This window comes from Antrostomus carolinensis, unplaced genomic scaffold (genome assembly GCF_000700745.2).
Source record: "Antrostomus carolinensis isolate BGI_N321 unplaced genomic scaffold, ASM70074v2 scaffold3128, whole genome shotgun sequence".
Taxonomy (NCBI): Eukaryota; Metazoa; Chordata; class Aves; order Caprimulgiformes; family Caprimulgidae; genus Antrostomus; species Antrostomus carolinensis.
The window spans coordinates 58,042-82,775 of record NW_010333614.1 but is presented as its reverse complement, the minus strand read 5'-3'; the positions used below and the strand labels follow the sequence as shown (position 1 = coordinate 82,775).

The following is a 24,734-nucleotide window of genomic DNA, read 5'->3' as shown; positions in this document are numbered from 1 at the left end:
TTATAGCCAATTGTCTGTTATAGGTGTAAAATGGAAAAGACTTGTGAAAACACAAGAATTAAAGAAAAAAAAATGGAAAAGATTACATAATTGTATCAATAAATTGTGGTGGGATGAATCTTGTAACTGCAAAATGACCACAAATCAGAAGAATAAACTATTTGAGAGGCAAAACCAGGCACTATAGCTGGCTGTGTGTTGGTTTTTTTCAAAAATATTAGAATGCCTGAAGGCTACAGAAATGAAAAGGCACTATAGCTGGCTGTGTGTTGGTTTTTTCAAAAATAGAATGCCTGAAGGCTACAGAAATGAAACGGGAGCATACCAGCAAAAAACAAATAAAAATAAAAATAAATTCAGGTAAATATACCAAGAAAGAAAACGAAAAGGCCACCAAGCCTGCAAGAAAAAAGACATACCAGTCTCTCCTTTTTTTATTACTTATTTCCTTTTTGCATTATTTCTCGGTGGAGCACCATATTGAAGGATCTATTAGAAACATGATTATTATCTTGAGGGGTACTGGGTGAACTGGTGGTTCAGTGGCACTACACATCGTGCTCACCAATGAATGCACGTAAACTATCTATATGAGTCAGCAGACAACAGAAAGGAGTGAAAGAAACCTGGCTCATGCTATGGCTCCAGCTCAGTCCACTCCCAGACTGAGTGAAGCTGGTAAGTGCCAGTTTGAGGGAGTGGAGGAAGGACTGACTGTAACTCGGCACTGGGAGGAGGATATTGCAGCAGAATCAGTTCTTTGAAACTAGCATCCACCTCAAATAGCCAAAGATCCATCAAAACATGCTTACTGTCATGATTACAAGTAGGAGACCTGTGAAATATCTTGCAGAGGGCTAGACAACATAGTTCGTTCCCAAACTGCTCCTCATTCATTTAATGTCAGAAATTAAGTGTAAAACAGGTGAAGGAACTTCTCTGATTTTTTGCCAATGTTCATGCCCTTCTACAGCTGCACAATCCTGTTACTTGTTCTGCAGAAATATAGAAGTTGAGCTGTGTAAGTGACATTGTATGAGAGCTGCCTTATTCAGCAATAGGGTAATTTATTTTGGAAAGATGAAGAGGGAGAGAGAGCGAGAAGGAAAAAGGAACGATAAATTCCAGATGGTCCCAGAAGCATGAATGAATAATCTGAGTAGCTTGTAAATTGTGACAGAGCACTGAGCAATATTTTACAGTAGCACTCACTGCAGAGTAGTCCATGCACAGAGGCAGGTAAGAGACCTACTCCAGTGAATACATCAGGAGTCATGTCTCAAAGTTAATTATATGTTCACAGTTTTTAAATTATTTTAGGTTTTTATAGTATGAGGAGCATGTTCATTTCTATACTATAATTGCTGAGAATATGAGAAGTTTGCAGACTCCATCTCATATCAAAAGAGATATAAAAGAGAGATGGAAGTATGGTGGCTGACAGACAGACAGCAGTAGATGCAGAGCCATCAGTTGCTCTAGGGTCATCATAGGGTCTCTCACAGAGCAATGGGAATTTGGTCTGTGTTGCAGTCAAGCACACACGAACTAAAGAGAAACAGGAATTCAAGTTGTGCGGTTTTTGTGGTTTTTTTGTTGTTGGTTTTTTTTTTCTTTTTTCAGAATAGTTATGTAGATAAAATATTAGACTCCTGTTGCTTTAGGTGATTTATTCACTTCTATATTCCACCAGTTCTAATAATTCTTGTATAGAAACAAAAAGTGCCATTGACTGGTCTCTTTTTCTGCAGAATTTATACCTGCTGTGCCACAGACAATAAACACCTGTGAGTTACACCTGCAGTAATAGCACATGATCTGCCAGATGAGCTATTGACAAAGGTGGGTCCTTAACTGCATGCAAGCTTGTTTAAAAAGTACAAGTTTTCCTCAAAGTTATCCAACCCACTCTAAATGTCAAAGTAGAGCTTTTTAACTTTTCTAAGGTAAGCCACTTCTTTCTGCACAGCTGCCAAGTAACATGAAAAAACCCTCATTTCTTTTAAAAAGGTAGTTGGAATTATTTGGGAAATCTTCTATGGAAATTATTTATTATGAATAATATTTTGCAGCCTGTCATTATCCTGCAGTGTACAGGATGAGCTATGATCTAGGCTGAGGTGGAGGAATTATGACTAAGTGTAGCAGTGTAGTAAGAGTTGGTTTGGAAATTAATTTTTTCAATGCATAGGTTTTACTATAAAACGCATAGGTAATACCCAAGAAATAGAAATTTTTTTGGCTCTGAATGTTAAACACAACAATAAGTGATCATGTGACTGATGTTCCTATCAGTTTTCTTGTTTTACAATGTTTGCCAAAATTAAAAGTAACTATCTTCAAAGAAACATGCTTATTTTTTCCTTAATGTCTCTAGAATTGCAAATACAATAACTTTGATATGTTTCTTTAAAGCAAAATACTATTTATTATCCAGACAACAGACGCATTAAAAAAAAAAAAATCAGAAATGTCATGCTATTTCCATTGCTGATTCAAAACAGATAATCAAATATCTAACAGACAGAATTCCTTCTGAGTTATTACTGTATCAGAAAGCAGAATTCATAAATTTAACAGACCTATATTAGAATGTCAAGAAAAAGCATGACTAAAGATGTAAGAATGAATGTATTTCAAATATGTAATTTGTTAGCTGAAAAATAGACAGTGGCCAGGCTGACTTTCAGCTGAATTTTGTGCTTGCATTAAAAATTTTTTTTTGCTATCCTTTTTTCTGCCTACAGGAGCAATAAGACCAGTTGGCACAAAGATAAAAGTTTAGAAATAAGCCAGTTAAAAAGAAATAAAGTGGAATTATATATATGCTCTTAAAATACTTGTTTAGTGCTGAGCTGGAATGAACAAGAAGACTAGGCATGTTTTAGATTAGAATTTGTAGATATTCTTCTTCCCAATCTGTGCCCTCCAGAGCTTAGGGCTATTTTTACCTTTAAGAACAATTGGTTTGGTCAATTCTCAGGTTTGCAGTAGAAAATGAACATTCCTTGTAATTTGTTTGGAATTGCTAATAGCAACCTGAGCTATTATATTTATATTAAAAAAGCTCACAACTCAATCATCAAAATTTAATAAATTCTAAACACCAAAAAAGGAGAATTAAGCCCCATTTTGTCAGACAATGCCTTTCTGGGGAGAAAAAAAAAATTGTTTGTTTTTATTGCTTCTTGGTTGCCTTTTAGAATTTATTTGTCTATTTATTTTATTATCAAGGAGACTGGCTAAGCTGCAGTAAGACTCAATGTTTCCAACTGAAGGAAGAATCCACCACTTTTCTTCTGCAACCTTTGTCATTATGTTTCATTTACACTGTGGATGCACTGAAGGAAGCAGTTCTTCCCCCTGCTTCAGAGGCTGAGTATTTTCCTTTTAAAGAGAGTAGTTTCTTCTTTGATGGGAGGGGGAAGAGAAGTTCTTGTAAGAGGCAGAACACTACTTTTAAGGCTACAAAAGGAAAAGTAGATTCGTATTAATTACGAGTCCTGTCTACAAACACGGATTTTTGAATCTTTAGGAATATCATCTCTTCTTTTTGAAAATGACACATGTTGATAGAGCTCTAGTGAGTCAAAGATTGTGCCTGCATGGGTCTTATCTTCCTTTGGGACTTCATTACAGCTTGAGAGATGGCATAGATGTGAAGGCGACCTCTTGTTCTTTGTATCAGTCTGGCTGTAACCAGCCTTTGGGGTTTTTTTCTGATGAATAATGATGTCTACACTGTAGGCACTTCTTCATGGATGCAAGAAATAATCAGAAACAATAAAATGTTACCAAGCCCACAAAGATATTGTGCAAATATTTACCTATTCTCAGTTTCTCATAGGATGATTCAGAGTTATAAACATCTGCTACTGTTCTCTAAATACATAAAATAGCACATGTTTTCCAGCTCTGGTGGATAGCAAAATAACTTCCGGTTTCTTTCATATGATTGTATTATACGTTGTAAGAATCTTCTTATGAAAGCTTAGATTTATCAAATCAGATGTCCGAATCTCTCACTGCCTGCTATTTACGCAACTTGAAAAATTATATAGGTGGGGTGAGGCAGGTGTCAGAATCTGTCACCTAGCAAACTATTTCATGTCTATGACATCATAATCACAGACCTAGAAAAAATGGTTAAAACACCTGAATATCTGAATTGCTTTAATGTCACATCTCCAGCTACCAAAAAAATTAGCTTTTTCTAACTGTCCTCAAATAATTGGGTACATTTACAAAAACAGTTAAGATTTTCTTGAGCAAAATGCAGCTAAGAAAGCAAAGGACAGAATAAATATAATCAGCATAACTTTTTCGTAATTCACATCTTGCTGTGATGGGAATATATAAAAAGATGTCATAGTAGCACTCCCAGTGTGATTGCATGCACATTAATTGTTATAATCATAAATCATTTAATGATAGCTGGTTTTAGAGCTATCATGAGGACCCATTGAAACTTTATCTTCCTGGTTTTGTGTCTTTCTGTTTCTCTGTCTGTTACTCATTAGAGACTGAAATAGTTACTGGATTGCCAGCTCCTGTACTTGAAATCTCCTGAGCTTTTCTTCCAAGACAGTTTAAACAATACTTCCAATCTTTCTATAACCAGACAGCTACAGTTTCTACTTGTTATTGTGAAATCTGGTTACAGCTGGTCCTTGTTTTACTGAAAAGTGACATGGCTAGGGAAGTCCTGGAGCCTTTTTCACCATTACGCTTTACTTGGATTTTAATGCAGAAGGAGCACATAATTATATACACTTTTAGACTTGCAAACAACCAAGAAAATAAATTTAATAAGTTTTCCTAGGGATCTCTGTGCAGGTAGGGTAGTTACATGATCTAGAGCTAAGTATCCAACTTTGACACTCCAGAATCAGGAAACTCCTGATGATTTCTGGCCTTTTTTGGTCCACTTACTTTTAAACCAGTTCAAAACTCTTATTCAATTTTGTATGCAACAAACAGTTCAAACAGCACAAGGAAGGTGATAATGGATCACCAGCACTGCATCTTTCTGCAGCCCCACCTTTTTAATGCTGGCTCAAAGTGTTAGGAAATCTACAACCTAAGGCAGTTTTGGTGGACTGTGACTGTAAGTGCAATAGTATTTTAGGTCAGGACTGAAAGGCACTTGGCAAGTCATATTGGGGAAATTTATGCTGTTTCACCATACAGTTCACCTGAACCTAAATACTGCTACTGATCCATTTTCAGAAGCATTAAATTCACATTCAGTTGCAAATTTGCAATCATTTAAAACATCCAAGGAAAAAGAGAGTGAGAAACTGACTTATTTAAATGAATCAATCTACTGTTTAACTACAGAAAAGCTCTCCAAATCCAAAATTTCCATAAAGCTAAAGAAGACACTCATAGAAGTAAAATCTGCCTGTCTTAGAGAGACAGAGATCAAGACAGTGTCACAGCTGCCAAACTCTCCCATAGTCCCAAGAAATAATGCTATATTAAAAAAGTAATATTTTCTTACTCACAAATTGTACTTCTGAAAAGCTGCTTCTTACTATTCTGTGAGAGTAAACCATCAGATAACTCTCAGATTATTTCTGCTTGCAAATTATATTCCTGGAGACATGGTATTTTCTAGGTGAAGCAGGGTGAGTGGTTGACCAGGCACACTTGCTATTGACATAGGTATCTTTCCTCATTTGTTCTGCCTTCTTTTTGTGGTGGTACAATTTTTGTCCACTTTATTACTGCTATTTATCCTTACTGATAAGTAAAATGATTGGATAAGAAATGAGATGCACGTGACCAAGGTTAATTCTTCTGCAAGAGAAATAGTAGTGGAGGGCATAGTTAAACCGAGAATGTAGGAGAAAGTGACACTATGATAATCTGTCTTGGGTTCTCTATATTTGCCTGTGATACTGGATGCTACTCAGTGTCAGGATATCTTTTTTTTTCCTTTAGTTTTATCATAATGGACTATACCATGAAAATATAGTGTGTATTCACAAATGCTGCAAGTATTTTCCTCTTTAAAGCAAAAAAGGTGCTTGGATACATCCTGCACTACTTTAAACCCCATCCTCCACAGTGAGTTTGAGGAGGTTTTTTCCTGTCTGTGGACTCACCTTGGAGGCTGGTGTAGGCTTGCTCTCAGCAGAGAGTCTGTACCTCACGCAGCTGACTCTAATTGGGAAGAGTTGTCCCTGATTTTATAAAAGCTGAGTGTGTATGCAGCTGAGATCATGATCCCCAGATTTGCCATCATACAGAAAAGCATGAAGCAATACATTGTGGGGGTTAATCAAGGCCCATGACAAAACTGGAGATGAGAATGCAGTCAGCTTCGAACCCTATCTTTACATGGAGTTATATTCATTTTCAGATAAACCATTCCTCCCCAAGGAAAATGTCTTGGTTACAAAAACTTATCTTTGAACTCTCAGATCTGTACTCTTTCAGCTGCTGTCTTCAGCAGCAGGAGGTTCAAGGACATATCAAGAGACAAACAGATGAGATGCCCTGATTATCTTCCTCTCGGTAAGTTTGCATTTATATATTTAAACCTTTCTACTTCAATGTTTTATAGAGCATTGTTGTGGAAACACTGGTGCCAAAGTACACCTAGTAAGAAGCTTATGTAGAAAAATCAACCCATATATTGCATTCACTGGGTGTTTGAGCTGAAAAAGGACTGTGGCCCACTGTTCTTGCATGCATTAGAGCAGTTCCATCAGCCTAGAGGTCCCTCAGGCGAGCAGCACTCTCCATGGGTGACTACTGCAGGGCAGTAGTGCTGGAGAGGCATGCACGCAGGGCACCCATTGACACTTTTCTCCATCAGCCAGCCAAGCAACTGGCTGCTTTTCATAACAGTGAGTGCCTGCCTACACTATGTGGAGGGTAACAGCTGCACAAGACAAAGTTTTTAAGCTCTGCATCTCTTTGTGGTGTCTGCCCAAACAGATAACCTTTTTTGTCCTTTACACTTCCTTAGCATCACATTCATCCCCTGTTTTGATAGTATCCTTGTCATATACTTTCAATACTATTTCTCTCGATATGTAAGGAGAAGCACAATACAAATACCCAAACTATTATATACCACCCTGAAAGTTTGGCTATCACTATCTTCAAACACTTATATGGTTAAGTTAGAAAAAGAGAGCTGTCATAAAAGCCTTTCACTATTAAAATCTGAACATGTATAATGGCTACATAATATCAGTTAAAGTATGTTGCTACATAATATCAGTTAAAGTATGTTGGTAAATCTGTACTGAAATCTTTCAGAAGTGCTTTATCTGGAATTTCTTGTTGTTTTTTTCACATTAAATTGCTCATTTAAATGGAAAAATACATTTTAGTTCCAGTGTGATGAGAAAAAAACTTTTTCTTGTTTTGAATGTATGTCATGAAGTTCTTGACTACAAAGTGATAATCAGTGATCTATGAAATGAATGTTCATTAGGTTGCCACATGGGCTTCTAGAAAAGGTATTGTTAAAGACATTTTTTTGGACTCTACATAACTATGAATTATTTTTAAACATAAGCAAAAAATAACAAAATATTAAAGGAGAATGTCTTCTCATAGATTGTTTTCTATGGAAATAGGAGAAGCAGAGAACATGCTCACTGTTTATGATCTGATCACTTGATAATTCATGTAAGTAATGACTGAAATGGAATGAGTGGTCCTTTTAACATAATCTGTGCATTATTCCTTTACTGTGGCAAAATTATGTGAACTGCCTAAAGTGTGAGAAAGATCTTAAAGGTAACAATAACTGCAGAAATATTTAAAGATACTTACATCACTTTCATGGCCTTCTCTTAGATTGTATGTGAGATCATGCTGTATGTCTTCAACAAACTTGTGAGCATACTCTGGGTAAAGGTCGAGCACTTCAAAGAGACCTTTGAGGATAATGCATTGGAGGTCACAGTATGTTAGAGCTTTAACGTCTGCATTTGTTTTAATAACTTGATCCCTAATGGACAGGTTTGCTCCAATTAAATCTCCTTTACCTAAAAGAAAATAAGAAGATAATAATCTTTAAAGCATTAATTCTTTACTTCTTTCTTGAATCATAAATCTGTTTAACATAATTGCTAAATCTTAAATCCCATTGTTACCACTGCATTGTTTAATTAATAACATTCTAAAGGATCTTTGACTAAAAGCTGTCTTTCTTTTTTTGCAGGTGCAATCTTATATGCAATTAATTGGGGGTACAGAGACTAATTTCCAGACAGGTAACTATCTGATTTAAGGGAACAATCAAGTAAATACATACAAAATTAAGATTTACCCGAACAATTAATAGCAGGTGCAATTTTGTTTTTCAAAAAGTGAACATTATGTTTCGAGCTTGGGGTTTTTCTTCTGTTAGAACAGACAAGTGTTAAGATAGCATTTTAACAATAACATATTTAAGTGTAAATCGTCCATTCAAATGACCTTTTTACTTAGAATTTTGGTTATAAAACATTTGCAATCTATGGTAACTATGACTACATAGCTACAATTCATTATTTATCTTGGTTTTATACGCTATTAACATATGTGTAGCTCAGTGGCTCTTCTGTCAAGAAAAAAGAATGAATTCTTAAGCCATTGTATTTTCATGTATGGGCAAGACTACCTTAGAACACTGGGTGTATTAAAAACCACAACTGATCATATATTAAAGAGCACAAAAATTCTATAATGACAAGCTTTCATAAACATCTGTTCTGGGATATAAAGTCCAAAGAGTAGTCACTGAACCAGAGGTCTTCCCCAAAAGTTAACACAGTTGGTCTTTGTTAAATCCTGGACAACGTGATGGAGTGCATTCTTGGCAAGTTTATGGGCAATACCAAATTGAGGGGAGTGCTTGATACGCTGAAGGGCAAAGCTGCCATTCAGGGGGACTTCAGTAATTGAGAAAAGGGCTGACAGGAACCTCATGAAATTCAACAAAATCAAATGCCAAGTCCTGCACCTGAGATGGAAAACATCCCTGCAGTAGTATGGGCTTGGGACCAACCAGCTGGAAAGCGGCTCTCTGGGAAAGGACCTGGGATCCTTGGGGACAACAAGTTGAATATAAGCCAACAATGTGCCCTTGCAGCAAAGAAGGCCAAGAACCTCCTGCACAGCATTAGCAAGAGTGCAGCAGCAAATCCCAGTTAGTGACTCTTTCCATCTGTATATCACTTATACCACATCTGGAGTACTGGTCCAGTTTTGGGCTTCCCAGTACAAGTCAGAATATTGACATATTAGAGTGAGTTCAGAAGAGGCCACTAAGCTGATCAGGGACTGAAGAACATGATGTACATGGAAAGGCTGAAAAAATTGGGTAATGTTCCACCTTAAGAAGAAAAGGCAAAAGAAGGATATTATTGCTGTCTTCAACAGCCTAATGGAAAAATGTAGAGAAAACAGAGCTAAACTCTCTGGGGTATACAGCGCAACAAGATGTACTGGGAACAAGTTGCAACAGAAGAAATTGTGATTAGAAATTAAGAAATGAAAGTCACCATGAGGCTGGTCAAACAGTAGGAGAGGCTGCCCAGAGAGGCTGTGGAATTGCCATCCTTGGAGATATTAAAAATTTGCCTGGACACAGCCCTGAGGAAGCTGAGATAAATTGGCCCTGCTTTAAGCAGGTTTAGGTCGGGTGGCTTCCAGAGGTCCCTTCCAATCTTACATTATTCTGCAATTAATAAGTAAAAAGTGAAGACTGTAAAATCCGAAAATCCACACAGCATGTGATTCAAACTGGATATTACACAGCAAATGGTGAACCTGAAGGATAATTTAAACTAAGCAGTCAACCATTCCTGAACCTACTTAAATAAGATAATTTTGTGCTTTAAAATACCACTTGCAATTTTTTCTATTTACATGGAGATTGAACAACTTTCTTGAAAGAGCTTATCATAAACCCAGCATAGGGAGGGATTTTCTTTTATACTAGGAATTTACATACATCCATGTTACTCTGGTGTTTCTTAAAAATTGCAGTTGGTATCAATGAGAACTAGTATTAGTTTAGGGGAAGGTAAATCCGATAGATGACAGTAACATTTGGCATTGCTCATCGAAGGATGCACTGCTTACATAATCAAATATAGTGTAAAGCTAAGCAATAATTTACTTTTACTTTTTACTGTAAGTATCAACAAGTGTTTAGATTTGTTCAATTATATTGAGCAGAGGTCTGTCAATGTTAATCTATTGCTGGCTGTCTAAATATGGACAAGAGAAAAAATATTTCAAATATACCAGAACTGATCTTTAAGCATCTTAATTAGAAATGTTTTGGGTGTATAAACAGTATTAGTATCAATAATGCATAAATAATTTGGGAAAAAAATTAGAATTGTATTTGATTGTAGTTACTCGATAAAATTACATCAGTCTGAAAGACACAACAATTGATCTGGTAAAGCTTATGTATGCTTCTTTTCAAATGAAAATCATGTATGAAAGGCTGTAGGTAGTAAGCTGAAGTTTCATGTAGAATTACAGCAGCAGTGAAATGATTGTACCTCCCTCGAATATCAATATTTTTTACATAAACAGAATCATGTAAGTTATACTTAGTAGCTTATTTCTTTTTCATTAAAGAATAAACTTATTTACAAGTGTTTATGCAGACACAACTGTTTGTTAATATATCTGGGACATGCAGTCAAAGTTATAAATTTCTTCTCTTTATGGATATATTTTAAATCACTTATGGCTAATATTTTTAAATAAATCCAAGATGTATGCTCAAACAGTACATAACTGTTACGTTGAAACATATTTTCCTGTAAAATATATCCTAACCATCATTATTACATATCAAGTAATACTCTCAAGAGGAAGCAAACAGCTGTATTTAATCAGAGCATTCCATTGTATTGTTGCTGTATTGCTTCTTAGTGAGAATGGTTCAGTAAACAAAAACGAATACACTAGAATTAGAATCATGACAGAATTATAAAATAGTGGTCTGGGAACTGCAAGTAACCCAGCATTGTCAGGGAAGAAACGGCTGTCTTAGATTTACATCACATCAGTAACACAGTTTCTCATAGGGACCTACAGGCTTGATGCATTCACGTTCTACTGGTGTTAATTAGGTTCAAATGATGAAACTCCCATTCACTGCAACAAAACATTATTTCATTGCGTTATGTTTATGTTTTTGCATTACGATTTCATTAACTTCTCTGAGAAATCCACTAATCTCTTTCTTATTGTTTTCATTGTCACCATTACACAATGATGCTTTCATTAACATTTTCAGAAGTGCCTGGAAATGGAATCATTAATGAAATCATAGTTCCAATGGGGGTAGCTCTTGACCTTTTGTTATATTTAATCTTATGTTTTTTCTAAGCCATGTTTTATAGCTTTGATCTATGTGATCTAATAAAATCAGAGCATTCTAAAACTTCCTAATTACAAATGAGTGATGGAGTGATATGGACTGTCAATCTAATGGAATTAAAGAGTTATGAAACAAATAGGACGTGTATCACATTTATATTCTAAAAACAGACCAATCAAATGCCTGCTAGTAAAATAAAGGAAATTCAATTTCAGAAGACCAGAAGCTTGTATTATCAACAGTCTAGTGCAATCCCACAAAACAGGAAGGGAAGCAAAAAAGGAAATGTTCTTTTAAACTCTGTTTTATAAGAATATTAAAAATGATTAGAAAGAATACCTTTAAATCTAAAGAGGTATTAAAATTATAATAAAATAATTCTTTACATTTAGAGTAAAATTTTATATTTTACTTAATTGAAACACTATAAACCTTAACTCAGACAAGTCTAATCATCCTTTAGCAGAAGATAAAGGGAATCTCTTTAGTAGGCATTAGATTGAGGCCAATCACTGAAATTTACAGATAGAGATGCTTAACCCTAGATATGTCAAAGCAGTAATCTAGCCAACAACAACTAAACAAAATTCATTAGAGCAGAATTTCTGGCCTTTCTCTGTTCTAATATACTTAGATGACTCCTGGCAGCATCAATTAGCTTGAAGAAGTAACTCTTTGGGGAGCAGTGCCAACAATGCTTGTTTTTCACCACATGGCTGTCCTGCAAGGGGTGCTCATATGAATGCATCAGGCTCACATTGCTTTCTTTCATTTGGGAGTGTTAGTGGGAGCACTTCCTGGCCAATAATTTTCACAAAATATTTAGGAAATAATAACCAATGTCCTTTGAGGTGTTAATACTGTCATCAAATTTAGTTGAAAGCAGCAATTTGTATCCAAAGCTAGCAAGTACCTCCTTACATGCAAAAGAGAGGGCATAAGTATAAGAAAATCAGGACACAAGTGAAATATTGCACAGCTAACACTCTAGCAATTGAAAGATCCTTAGGGCAAAAAATAAGGAAATTTAAACAAAAAAAAAAAAAAAAAAAGGATGTTCATAGAGTAAGAACAGCAAATTAAAATTGGAACGATTTTTTTTCTCATCAGACTACTAGGACTCGGTAAGTCACCAGTTAGTAGTGAAGGTCCTCCTACATTGGAATGCCATTCTTTCTCTTCGAAGCTGTGATTATGAGCATACCAAGAATCGCCAGCACCGTGCTGTCCTTCAGGACTTCCATGGAACCTGAGCACACAAAGTAGATCGCTTGCAGGGCGTCTCCCTGCCGGAGGAGGTATTCCCCAGGAGCACAGAAGGAGGTTTTGATATGCAGAGACAGAGACCTGAGGCAACCACGGCTGGCACACTCAAAAAGGGAGAGCTGCAAAATCTCCTTGTTCAAGTGCATGGTGATGTCTGAGCGCAGCTCGTCTGGGAAGTCTTTCAAAAGCTGTCCAAAAAAGAGAAAAAAGGGTGAAAAAGAGAAACAATTTGTTTCCTCTTTTGCAGAAATGATCTGATTTAGTAGTGCTGCACATGTAGCACTGATGCAAAGATTTCCCTTTGACTTTTTTATCCTCTCAATAAGACTTGTGCTACGTCAATAAATCTTTACGCTGATAAACACTTATAAATTCCAAGAAAAACATGAATAAAAATATACCTTTACCCAAAACCAAGAAAAAAGTCAACAACACTGTGTGTAGAAAATCCCCCTAATGCACAATTTAACCTTGCTCCAGTTCTTCTCAGGTGTTAGAACAAAGTAGGCTGTTCAGTTATATACTCCTGTTTACAGTGGCATATACACTGTAAGCAGAGCAAAAATTAACTTAGTTTAGATTTTCTTTAAAATGCTTGTATAAAATTAATCAATAGGCTATATTGCTTCTATTGCAAAACCACTGAAAGAGGAATAACTAAAAAAAAAGGGTTTTTTTGTGAGTTTCTGTTCTTTTTTAATGATGCAATTGGACACAGAAGGAGAGGTAAAAAAGGAATGAAGACAAAGTGCATGTTCAGTGGAAGAACCTATGGAAACTAAAAGACCATAAGGTCTTTCTGTTTTCCCTTGATCTTAATATCAGGCAAATTCCCAGTGTAGCCCAGCCAACATTTAATGATATCTATATAGGTTTTACAGAAGATCTGCTGCAGGATGGCAAAATTGAGAGAAGCATCTTTCTGCTCAGAGGTGGTCTTTTGAGAATGACATATAACTGCTCAAGTCATCTTTCCTTCTGTCAAGGCACCACAAAAATTTCAGGTGGAGCTTTTAGAAAAATGTTTAAGTGGTTTCAGGTATCAGTCTCATTGATGCAAAATATACTGCCTGACTATGGGCAGAGCTCTGGACCATGCAAGCTGCAAGCCCACAAGCATAGTTTTCTCTATAGTTTGAGGGGATCTGAGCTGTGCAATCAGCCACCACCTGACCAGGTGGGCTCAGACAAGGCAGTTTGTGGATGAGAGGCAAATCGTGAAATACTGATGGTTGCTCCAGAGGCTGCTGTTATAATACAGCAGTCACTCACTTCCAGTGTGACTGAAGGCAGAGGAGGTATAGGAGCTGAGGCTGATCCTTAACCAAATCTAGGAAAGCTTTGACATCTAAGTGGTTTATGCACCTTTGTAAATCTCACTAGGCTGCTTCTGTTGCTAGGATGCTGTTGAAAATCCCATTCTTTTTGCTGTGCACACCACAAAAATAATTTATCAGGAAAAGAATGTTCTCAAACCGAGATCTTTCTGCTTATTTCCACATTATCTTTAGAGGCCACTGAGTTTTATAATGACATATATAACAAGAACTCTGAGGACAATACTTCATTCTAATAACACTCCATCAGACAGAAACCATTATTTCTCCTGGAGTAGAGTAATATATAACCTGGATAAGTCATTTAAAACAAGCAAGCAAAGACAAGACCAGAAATCAGTCTTTTGATTTCACTCTCATGTTACTATCTGCAATACTTAAAAATATAGGGAAATTAATAACATAAAACTTCAGGTCAAACCACTTGTTTACAGTATTGCAAAGAATAAAAGAAAATTAAGGAGGGAGGAAAGAGCAGTAAAGAAGTCTCTCCTTAAAAAAACCCCAAAACAACACATTAAAAACCCAGTAGATATTTTGTTTGTTGAAAGGCAAAACTTCTCCCTGGGGTGTTTCTGCTGGCATCATCCAAAAGGTTTCTGATGAATGCCTCTTCAACATTTCAGAATTATGGAGGACTTTGAATTTTTAATATATGAGATGATGTTCTAAACCAGTTTTTTTTTTCAATAGCATACCCTCCTTCTGGCATAACCTAGCTTTATTTTTAGGCATGTCCTTTTTTATAGGTAACTTCACACAAAATGCAGCTTCACAAATGGAAAATTACCATCAACACCACCCTTCCCCCTACCCCCCTCGAGCCTAAGTCCATAGTCAAAACCATAAAACACAAAACCTCCCTCCTTTGGTTACCTCATTGGAATCAATTCCGTTATTGACAGACCACGTGGTTTGGAAATATTCAAGCATCCTTTGCTTTAGCTGCTGTGGCAGATGATGAACCCGTATAAAGTCCTTCAGATCCTTGGTTCTGGTGTGATAAAGGGACCATCTGGAGTACATCCTCTGAATTATGGCAGTCACATTGCCAAACACCAAGGCATGCATCAGAGCTAGGGAGGACAGAAATGATGTGCAACGTGGAATGACTTGTTGATCATTAAAGTAACACAGAAAACAAACAGGTTCTTCACAGAAAACCAGTTTACTGCTCGAGAGATATAATAAAGTTTTTGAATATGAGACTCCATGAGTAGTGTACAGTAGTATTCATACGATTATTTGTTTCCATTTTTTGTGTCACTAGCAGACACAGTCATGGAACAGGGTGAAAACACATCTGATGTTATCTAGTCAGGGTACTCAGCAAAAGAATGTCCAAGCCAAATTAAGTTCAAACTAAGAAAAAAGGAAAACAGATGAACACATGCAGGCAGCCATGCTCAGTGAATAATGAGAAACTATTAATCATTATGAAAAAAGGAATCAAATGGTCAGTTAACAGCTACATGTAATGTAATAGTTTTCAGAGAACTCATATAAATAAAAATTATTAATGGGGACTATGTGTAGTGGAATGAGATTGCAGATAACATTTAGAGTTATATCATATTCTGGGGAATAAAATGTCAACAAAAAAGAAAAAAAAACATTATAAGGCAGAAACTCATGTTAAAATAAAAAGATACATTCAAACTGACAATCTGATTTCTTATGTTGCTCGAGAAAGTCAAATATAGTGTGAAATTGTTTATCAGAAAGTTCTGACTTCTTGGAGTTTTTCTGCAATTAGAGGCTAGCCGGGGAATAAAAAGACCAGAAGCAAAATTGAAGAAATGCTTACAGATACAGTTTGTCAGGATTTGTCTGTGCAGAAGTGTGCTTGCTGATTATCAGTGGAAAAAATCACTGCCAGATTGTCTGTCATGTGGTATTGATCTGAGGTATATAACATAACGCATTTACAAATTGTTTATTGAAAAAAGTATTAAGAGCTTGATTTTTACTCTTTAGGGACATATATCTTCATAGTGCTTGAAAGAAAGCAGACAGACTCCTCAGAGTGACAAAAGAATTGGTTTATAAAAAAGACAAACAAGATGTTGACCTTGTATGGCAATTTACAGAAGTCCAGTGTGAGTGAGGAGAGATACGGAGAAACAGGAGGAGGAAAAGATGTATTTTGGTAGTTAATAATACTTTTATGTGGTAGAAACAGGAAGAAAATTCTTTAGTTTGGAGTGCTGAAAATTTTTACACGCTGACAAAAACACAAAGGATACAAATAACAGTATCTGTGTCTCTATTGTGAAGGGAGTGCAGGAAAACAGATAAAGTACTGCGCTGTGATGTAGTTTCAAGGTGTATATTCTTGTAAAGGTGATCCAATGATATGATGAAGTCAATATATGTCCATTAGTAAAGGAAGATAAATGAAAAGCAGGGCAGAAAGAAAAAGAACAGATATGAATATTAGAAAGAAAATAAGCATAACTGGAAATTTCTAAGAATAATCAGATAGATCAACTACGTGTTGTTCCTGATAGTGCAGTGATTGTTAAGTTATTAATGTCAGAAGCTTGGGCAACAAAATGTGAGAGACTAGTGTAATGGTAGATACAGGATATTATAATAGAAATAGGGCAGCTAGAGCTGGAAAAATTCAGCCAGAAATAGCTAAACAGGCTAAAGAAATAGTGTAGCCACTTTAAGGATGCTATAACCAGTTTAAGAAGTGGGTAGGGATAAAGAATTAAGTGGTGTATGGATGCATATGTAAAAATCATGTGTGATATATGCACAGGCTCCAAGGTTAGGAGCTGGACAGTGTTGAGATCTCCATGATGTTATTATAGGCACAAATAACACCACGGATTTTATTACTAGGGGAAAAATCTGTCTTTGCGTATGTATATTGGAAGGCAACTGCTACTAATTCACAAATTCAGATTCACAGAATGATAGGGATTGGAAAGGGCCTCTGGAGATCATCTAGTCCAACCCCCCTGCCAAAGCAGGTGCATCTGGAGCAGGTTGCACAAGATTGCATCCAGATGGGTTTTGAACATCTCCAGAGAAGGAGACTTCACAACCTGTGTCCACTGGATACATCATGGTCTCTACAGTAACTGGTCATCACTGATTTTTCACAGGTATTCAACACACAAGAGTAAACTGTGGCATGCAGCAGGGAAGAGCAATGCAACACCGGCCCTTCCGTGGGCTGCAGTCCTTCAGGGACAACCTGCTCTTGCCTGGGCTCTCCATGGCCACAGCTCCTGCAGGAAATACAAGCTATTGTATTTCCTGGCTGTGATACACATTAGATTTCTTTATCAAATAATCACAGACCCACCCTGATTTCTATTAATCCACTCTCTAAAAGCAAGTAGGACAAGTTAAAAACTTGTAGGAATTCTATTTCATAAAGTGGCCTTGATTTTAATGTATATTCTAAACTCCATTTTTGTTGCTTAAGGAACAGAAGAAAACCTCTGATCCCAGAAAGGACTGGAGCTACTAGAATGGGCTCCAGTCTCATAAATACAAAACTGCACATTCTTTGCTCAATAAATATGGAGAATACAAGACAGCTATGGTCGTCTGCAGGAGAACAGACCTGATTAATATTTTACAGATGCTGGGTTTCTTAGGAATTTTAGTTAAATTTTAATAAGTAACTTTTCTTTCCAACTTTAAGAAGAAATAAGGTATAGAATGTCTTATCCTTACAGTATTACTTGTCTGAAATTGTAACTTCAAATTAATGCAAAAAAAAAAAATTAATACCAAAAGGCAGGTAAAATTCAAATTAGGATGTTATAAGTTATTTATCTGTTAACACTTCTTTTTTATTCTGGAGTCAGTTTTCAAGGTTGCAATTAATTAATTCTTCCAGTTTGCAGTGACACACATTAAAGAGATACAGGTGAACTACTGATAAAGTAAATCACGCTATTTATTACATCTGAAATTTCATAAACTAATGGCTTAATCTAAAAAACTGTAAAAAGCTTACATCAATTTTTCTCAAGATATCGCTTTCACCTAGGGAATGTTAAAATTAAATATCAGTCAAAACTATACATCAAAATATGTTTTAAGAAGTGAAAAAGTATTATGCACTTAAGTATATGCACTAGTACTTTATTCCTAATAGATTTTTCTGAAGTGTGCTCACCAGTCTGTGCTGTATGATACTAACTCCTTCTTCAAGTTTCCTTGCTCTGCTGATTTTCTTAAACAGCATCTAAAGTAAAATTCCTCAAGAAACTATCTGCAAACCAACCTGCTCAACCTGCTCTGCTTTCTTACCTTCGTATATCTTGTTCACTGGACCCTCACAGATGTAAAGTCATTCTTCTACCTGCTTGCCTGTGAATAACTCTGCCTTTCAGTTCCCTCTTACTACATTCAGTTGACTAGTCCTTTACAATTTATTCAGGGCATGGCATATTAGTTCTACTGCTCAATAATATGAGAACTGAAAAAGAAATTGCCACAACTGGACTAAATAAAAATATAGGATACTTTTATATTCTAATCTGTTAAGTCTGAGAAAGCTCTACCATGTCAAAGTGAATTAAATATTCATTGTTGCCTTACACAGGACATTTCTTGATTTCTTGGTAGAAATGAAAACTCCTTTCATTCCAACAGATTTTGCGTAGTGAAAGCCCCAAAACACAGAGACCACATTGTACTATAAAACTATAATTTTATGCTACCAGCAAAAGCAATTAATGAGCTGCATGTGGTTTTGTGACATTGTCAAAATCAAAATGATGGTGTTCTTGGGTGATTCATTATATTACTGCCACTCATTTTCAGGACTTGGAAAAATGACAATAATTCACTGAACATGTTTTATTCCACTCGATGCTGCAAATACATAGTTTATGGGTCATTCACGGTGTTTACTGGCTTTCAAGTGTCAGGTTGCCAATTTATTTTTGCCCAGGAATATTTATGCTGTAAAGCTGACAACTAATACCTTACTGACTAGCCCTGGAGGATTACCTACTAGTATTTTGAGAACAATTAGGCAAGCAGAAAAAAAATGAGGGGGGGCAGTCCTCTAGGGGTGATTTGCTTTTACCCTTCCCACCCACTGTGACGTCTTTGAGTCCTATGATGTACATACTATGAAATATCACAGCTGATTTTTTGGGGGTAGGAAGATGAAGGTAAAGAGAGAACTGCAGGTACCTTCTCTAGTGGCCTTGGCTTACCAAGGTCTGCAGGTGCCACCAGCTCACTGGTTGTGCCCGGGTGCCTCAGCAGAAAGAAGCTGACCATAAATGAGCACATGGCTTTCCCCAACAGTGTGACTAGGTAACCAACATAAATAAAAATACTACTGACAGACTCAAATATGACAAAAACATTACATTTTGATTCTAATCTGAATCAGCGATGTTCTAAAATTTACTTAGCAATAATTAAACTGCTTTTTGTTTATCATAGTCACTTATGGCTCATCAAACAGTCCTTCTACCTCTGTCTTGTTTCAACTGCCTTCTCTCTGGGCTGGTCCTTCAGATGAGGATACGCACCAGCTTGCAGCTGGATTCATGGGTGGGCTGCCTACCTCCCCTCACCATCATTCCCAGGGCTGCTGTGGGGACTGAACTTTTGTTGCCATAAGTGATCAAAAGGTTAGAAATATGTCTGCTTAAGAGATTTTATCTAATGTAAGCCCACCGAAGTTATTTCCGTTCTTTTGCCATTTTAAATTAAACTTTCTGTGCTGTGTTTTTTTTTTTAAGAAAATTAGCAGACTTTCAGCTCATATTTTACCTGTCCCTAATCCCCTAAAACGTTTTACATGATGCTTAGTGTTGGTACCTACCCCCAATCAGCATTGTGCAAATGGAGAAGATCTTTTCAGCATCAGTATTGGCTGAAACATTTCCAAACCCAACACTGGTGAGGCTGCTGAGGGTGAAATATAGGGCAGCTATATAGGCACTTCTGATTGACGGGCCTCCTAGTGTATTATTCTCATAGTAAGGAGACTCAATACGTTTTCCTAGCTCATGAAGCCAACCTGAAAAACAAAGCATAAAAAGAACTATTAAGGTATACTGACAATGCAAAACCTACAAATACTGGAGAAAAAAAAAAAAAAATTGTTTATTATTTATTTCTTCACACAATTCCAAGAATAAAAAGAACATTAAACTATAGGAATGTATATAGCACATTAAGTATTTTGTCTCTGGAGTATTTATTTTTATGCATGATTTATTATGATAAAAACTGTATTTCTATATGGAAATCAAGTGTTTTTGAATTCCATATTATAGGTCTAATTAGATAATTCACAAAATCCATTAAGGCACTGAAAAGAAAAAAAAATCATCAACTAATAACACTGCAGCAAGAATGCATCATAGATTTGATTCCATTAATTAATGCTTGGAAAGCTTTTTGAGATTCTAAGACTGAATTGTTATAATAATAACTACATATTTAGAACTTTTTAGATGTTTCTTTTTACAGTAAAATGATTCAAACAACTGAACATAACTTACAAGCCATAATTAATTTTCAGAATGCTTCATAAGTATTTTCTAAATTGTTCATTTAATCTTTCCTTATATTTTGCTAAATGAGTCTAAGTGGGCTAGAGAAAGTAGAATTAGCTACTGCCTCATAGATATGTAAAAAACAACAACAAACCAACAAACAAACCCCAAAGCAGCAAACCAGGACAAAGCATACACTTCCTCTTTTGGAAAAGGAAAACAAACAACCTGAATGAATTGCATAAACACAATGCTTCACAAAAATCAAGATGGGAAAAAAAAAAAAAAATCAAATTGAGTGCCTAGTTTTGCCTGTCAAGCAGTTTGCTTGAGAGATCTTTCCTCGATATTCAGGGAGAACCACCAAAACAAAATATTCCTGGCAGGCAGAGTTCTATTTCAGAAGAATTAGTTGGTGGTCCCCCTGTTGTAAGCTGAAACCTGACAAACTTGAATCACTTTCTGAAGCTTATTCTCTCTCTACTTCAGTCAGCACCCAGTTCTTCATTTTGGATGAATACAAGTATGAACTGGGGGTAATCTCCTTGCACAGAATATCTGCAAAAGTAGGGGGTAGATTTAAAATGTCTGTCCCAGTACTTCAAATTAAGTTGGGGAAAACTTCTGTAAGAATTTACATCCTACAGCAGACTTGCAGAGCCATGGCTGCTACCACCCTCAACTCCATACTCTCTTGCATGCTCTCCTACAGAGAAGGCTAAGCCAGAAGGGCTGGGTGATGACAGCCTAAGGTCTAGTCACGACCCTGTCGACCCACTCTATGCAGGCCAGTGAATTTAACCAAAAGCATAAATGAAAATGCTTTGCATTGTCATGACAGTACCGAATGGGCTGGTTTACCTTGCCAACACACAAGAAAGCATACTAAAATCTCCCTGATTTGCCTTGATAGAAAGTATTAATCATATGAGGCTATTTTATATTCATGTGTCCTAATTATTAAAGAAAAGCAAAACTAAAAAAAAAAAAAAAGCCTAACAACTGATACCAGTTATCTCTCTGTGCCTTACTGTTTTTCTGAGATTACATTACATTTCCCCAACAATAATATGGCCCATTGTACAGCAGATTTCATTCCTGTGTTCATGTTAGGGAATGTAATCCCACACATTAAACAATAAAGAATAAAAACCTAAGAAAATCCCTGGTAGAGAGTAGATAGAGTTAAAAAAACCTATCTAACCTAATGTAAAAAATACAATCATAAATTTCAATGTCAGGTTATGAAAGTATTCTAGTGCATATGAAGGACTGCAAGACTGAAAGAAATTAAGTTATTTAAAATAACTGTAACTGATGTGTGAGAACTGAAATAATGACTGAGGAGAAAAATCTCTTTCCTGGAAGTGTTCTAAAAGCCACTGATTTTTGGCCTCTGTATTCCCATTTTTCTGCCTTTTGTTATCTGAATGAACTTCACATTCATTGTTCCTGGTGATCATATTGTACCTGATTGCAGGTTTCTCCAACTCAGTTTCAGCTATCAAACAAAACAACAAAAAATGAATTACCTATTGTAACTTTATATGAAACATTATGGAACTCACTCTCTGACAAATACATTCTCATTGTTATCCAGAAAAGGTGGATGACTCCATCCTTTACTTGATAGTTATATGTGAACCAGTTTCTTCTTTACAGCACATTTTATGTTCAAGGTTATCAAGCAAAAAATCCAACCCTACTGAAACATCTTTGTTTCTAAAAGATGCATTACTGCTAGTAGAGGTAAGGTACAAAAATAAATGCCTACCTTGTACCAAACTGTAGAAGTCTCTAGAATATTTCTAATATAATTCTACTGCAAAATACCAAATACAATACTAGCATTTTACAGTTGCTAACGATCACTTCTGGCCAGAACACCAGTATTTGAGACAAGCTCAGCATTCTGTGCCCAGTTCTGTGGCATAACTGAGGGTCAAACAAATGATCTTAATCAGTAAAATGAATGGCTTATCACTGAGCTACAAGAGCAGCAGTTAGCAATTATTAGCAATTGTTAATGCTAAAAAATGCCCACTATATAAAGAAAAACAATTAAATAGCTGTCTTTAGAGGTGAAACATGAGATTTGGAACAGAAAATATATATCTGAAAATGAAAACCCAATAAATATATTCCTCCGGTTTGCAGATAAGGACATGTTTACAACTTCTCATTTCTATTTTAGCTGTTAGAGATGATCCTAATCAGGATCTTTTGAAGAAATTATATAGGATGAGGTTTCAGCTAAAGTATATAAAATGCTGCAAGTTCTTCCAGATCAACTATACTTCTCAGATTTTTGTTGATAGCACTACATTTTTTCCCATTTGAGGGCAGAGACAAGATACTGTTGGCTGTATATACTTTCATCGGCCAATGGAATAGTCATGAAATAGCACTTTTACTTTTTTTTGGTTCCTGTAGGCAACAGCTCTCAGCAGATTCTCTGGCAAGCTTGAGTAATTAATTTCTGCCCTCAGGGAAGAAGAGAAAAATAAATATACCTCATAGTCATAGGGACCTTCCTAGAATTTAACATTATGAGTCTTGTCTGGTTATGAATTAACATAATATAGATACAGCTCTGTGACTCTGAAAATATCTTTAAGCACTAATTAGCATAATTAAGAGGAAGATTTTTCAAAGGGAAAAAGAGCACTTAAGTAATCAGGTCCCATTGGAAAAGTCAGTAGGAATTGGATATCTAGCTCCATTAGGCTACTTTGAAAATTGCTGGAAGAATCTGTATTGAGTTTCATTTACCCGTATCTGGGAAAGTGCTCAAATATCATCAGAAACATAAACAAGCATTTAAGCATCCATAGATGACATACTTTATAACCAGAGGTAAAACACATTATCTTATTTACTGGACATCCAGAAACTCAGTCTTCCCTCAGTTTGGTGCTTGCACTGCCTTGAGCAGGTACATCACTCCCTGTCATTTGCAGATTCATTCTATACTACTACTTAGATTTTCCTTATATGCCAGACACTTAACAGAACAAAATGCTGTCTGGTACTTCATTTCAACAATAGAGAAAATATTTGCATTTTCTAATACATTAATTTCCTACAGCATTTATTCTCTTTTATAGAATTTTTCCAATTAAGAAGTAAACCGAAAACTCTCTGGTTTCTTCTGGACTACTGTGTCAGGAAGCGCAAAGAGGTATGGATGAGCGATACCTCTTAGAGCGTCCCTGAGTGCCTGAAAGCAGGAACGGTTCCCCAGTAGACCAGTGGTAATGATATTAGAAGAGAAAGGGGAGACAAAGGCCCACCTCCTCTCAGCTGTGGTTCCATATCAAATTCAGGGACTTTAAGTATTCCTAGGGGCAATGATAAGGTAGAAAAGTCTATCCACACATCACCATTTTTTTTGTATTTAAACAGTATTCAAACCTCGTTTAGGGCCAGACCATATTTGTCTCTTTCACACTAGTAAGGAAAGAGAGTAAGCAATGTTATGCTGATAACAGGGAAGGAGAATATGTAATGAGTAATGCTGGGGTAAACTAAAGGACTGTCAAGCATATGCTATGTTTCAGACTGAGTTATATTTTTCTGGCTCAACTGAAAAACTCTGGAAGTCTAAATGAGAACACAAAAGATGGCAATAGCGTTATTAGATGGCACATTCTTCATGCTTCTCCAAAACCTAGAACTATAGCTTTTGAAATAGCAGGCAATACAAAACCATCCAAAACCATCCAAAACCAAACAAATACTGGAGAACAAAAGACAAAAAGTAAAAATAATTCACCAAACAGTGAAAAATAATAATTAATAAACCCCTCCGTGAACTGGAGCACATACAGTCTTCTGATATAAATAGATTATAACTTTAAACACAGAAGTCTGTATGTTTTATGCTTACTGATGTGTGTTGCAGTGAACAGTTTAGGGTCACTAAGGAAATAAAAACTTTAGAAGAGAAATTAGATCCTTCATCACTGGAATTCATTTTTAAATGAAAATCACCATGTGCCCTGAGAGCTGTGTTGGCTCCCACTGCAGCAGTCCTTGGTCACTGCTGATAGCTCCTCACTTCAGATCTAGTCAGGCACCGAGAAGCTGTAGGTTTGCATGGAACATCACACCACCCTTGATTACATAGCTACATACTCGTGTCTGCAAAAAATAATTTCATATTTTTATTTTAAACAGGAGAAAACCATTGCAAGGTCCCAGTGATGTCAGCAAAGCCAAGATTTTAGCCTATAACTCTACTCTGTTTCCTTGAAATATTAACCTCCAAAAAATAAAACT

The 24,734-nt window shown here is 36.1% G+C and overlaps 1 protein-coding gene across 1 annotated transcript in view; it reads right to left on the bottom strand.

Moving 5' to 3' along the window:
• Nucleotides 1–24,734, bottom strand: part of KCNH8 (potassium voltage-gated channel subfamily H member 8) — a gene marked incomplete at its 5' end in the record, with an annotated part of 99,752 nt that overhangs the window by 27,828 nt on the left and 47,190 nt on the right. Inside the window, 4 exons of the mRNA XM_010173913.1 lie at nt 7,798–8,012; nt 12,561–12,810; nt 14,836–15,035; nt 19,775–19,972. Coding sequence (XP_010172215.1) covers nt 7,798–8,012; nt 12,561–12,810; nt 14,836–15,035; nt 19,775–19,972 — 863 coding nt within the window. The remainder of the gene's footprint in view (nt 1–7,797; nt 8,013–12,560; nt 12,811–14,835; nt 15,036–19,774; nt 19,973–24,734) is intronic.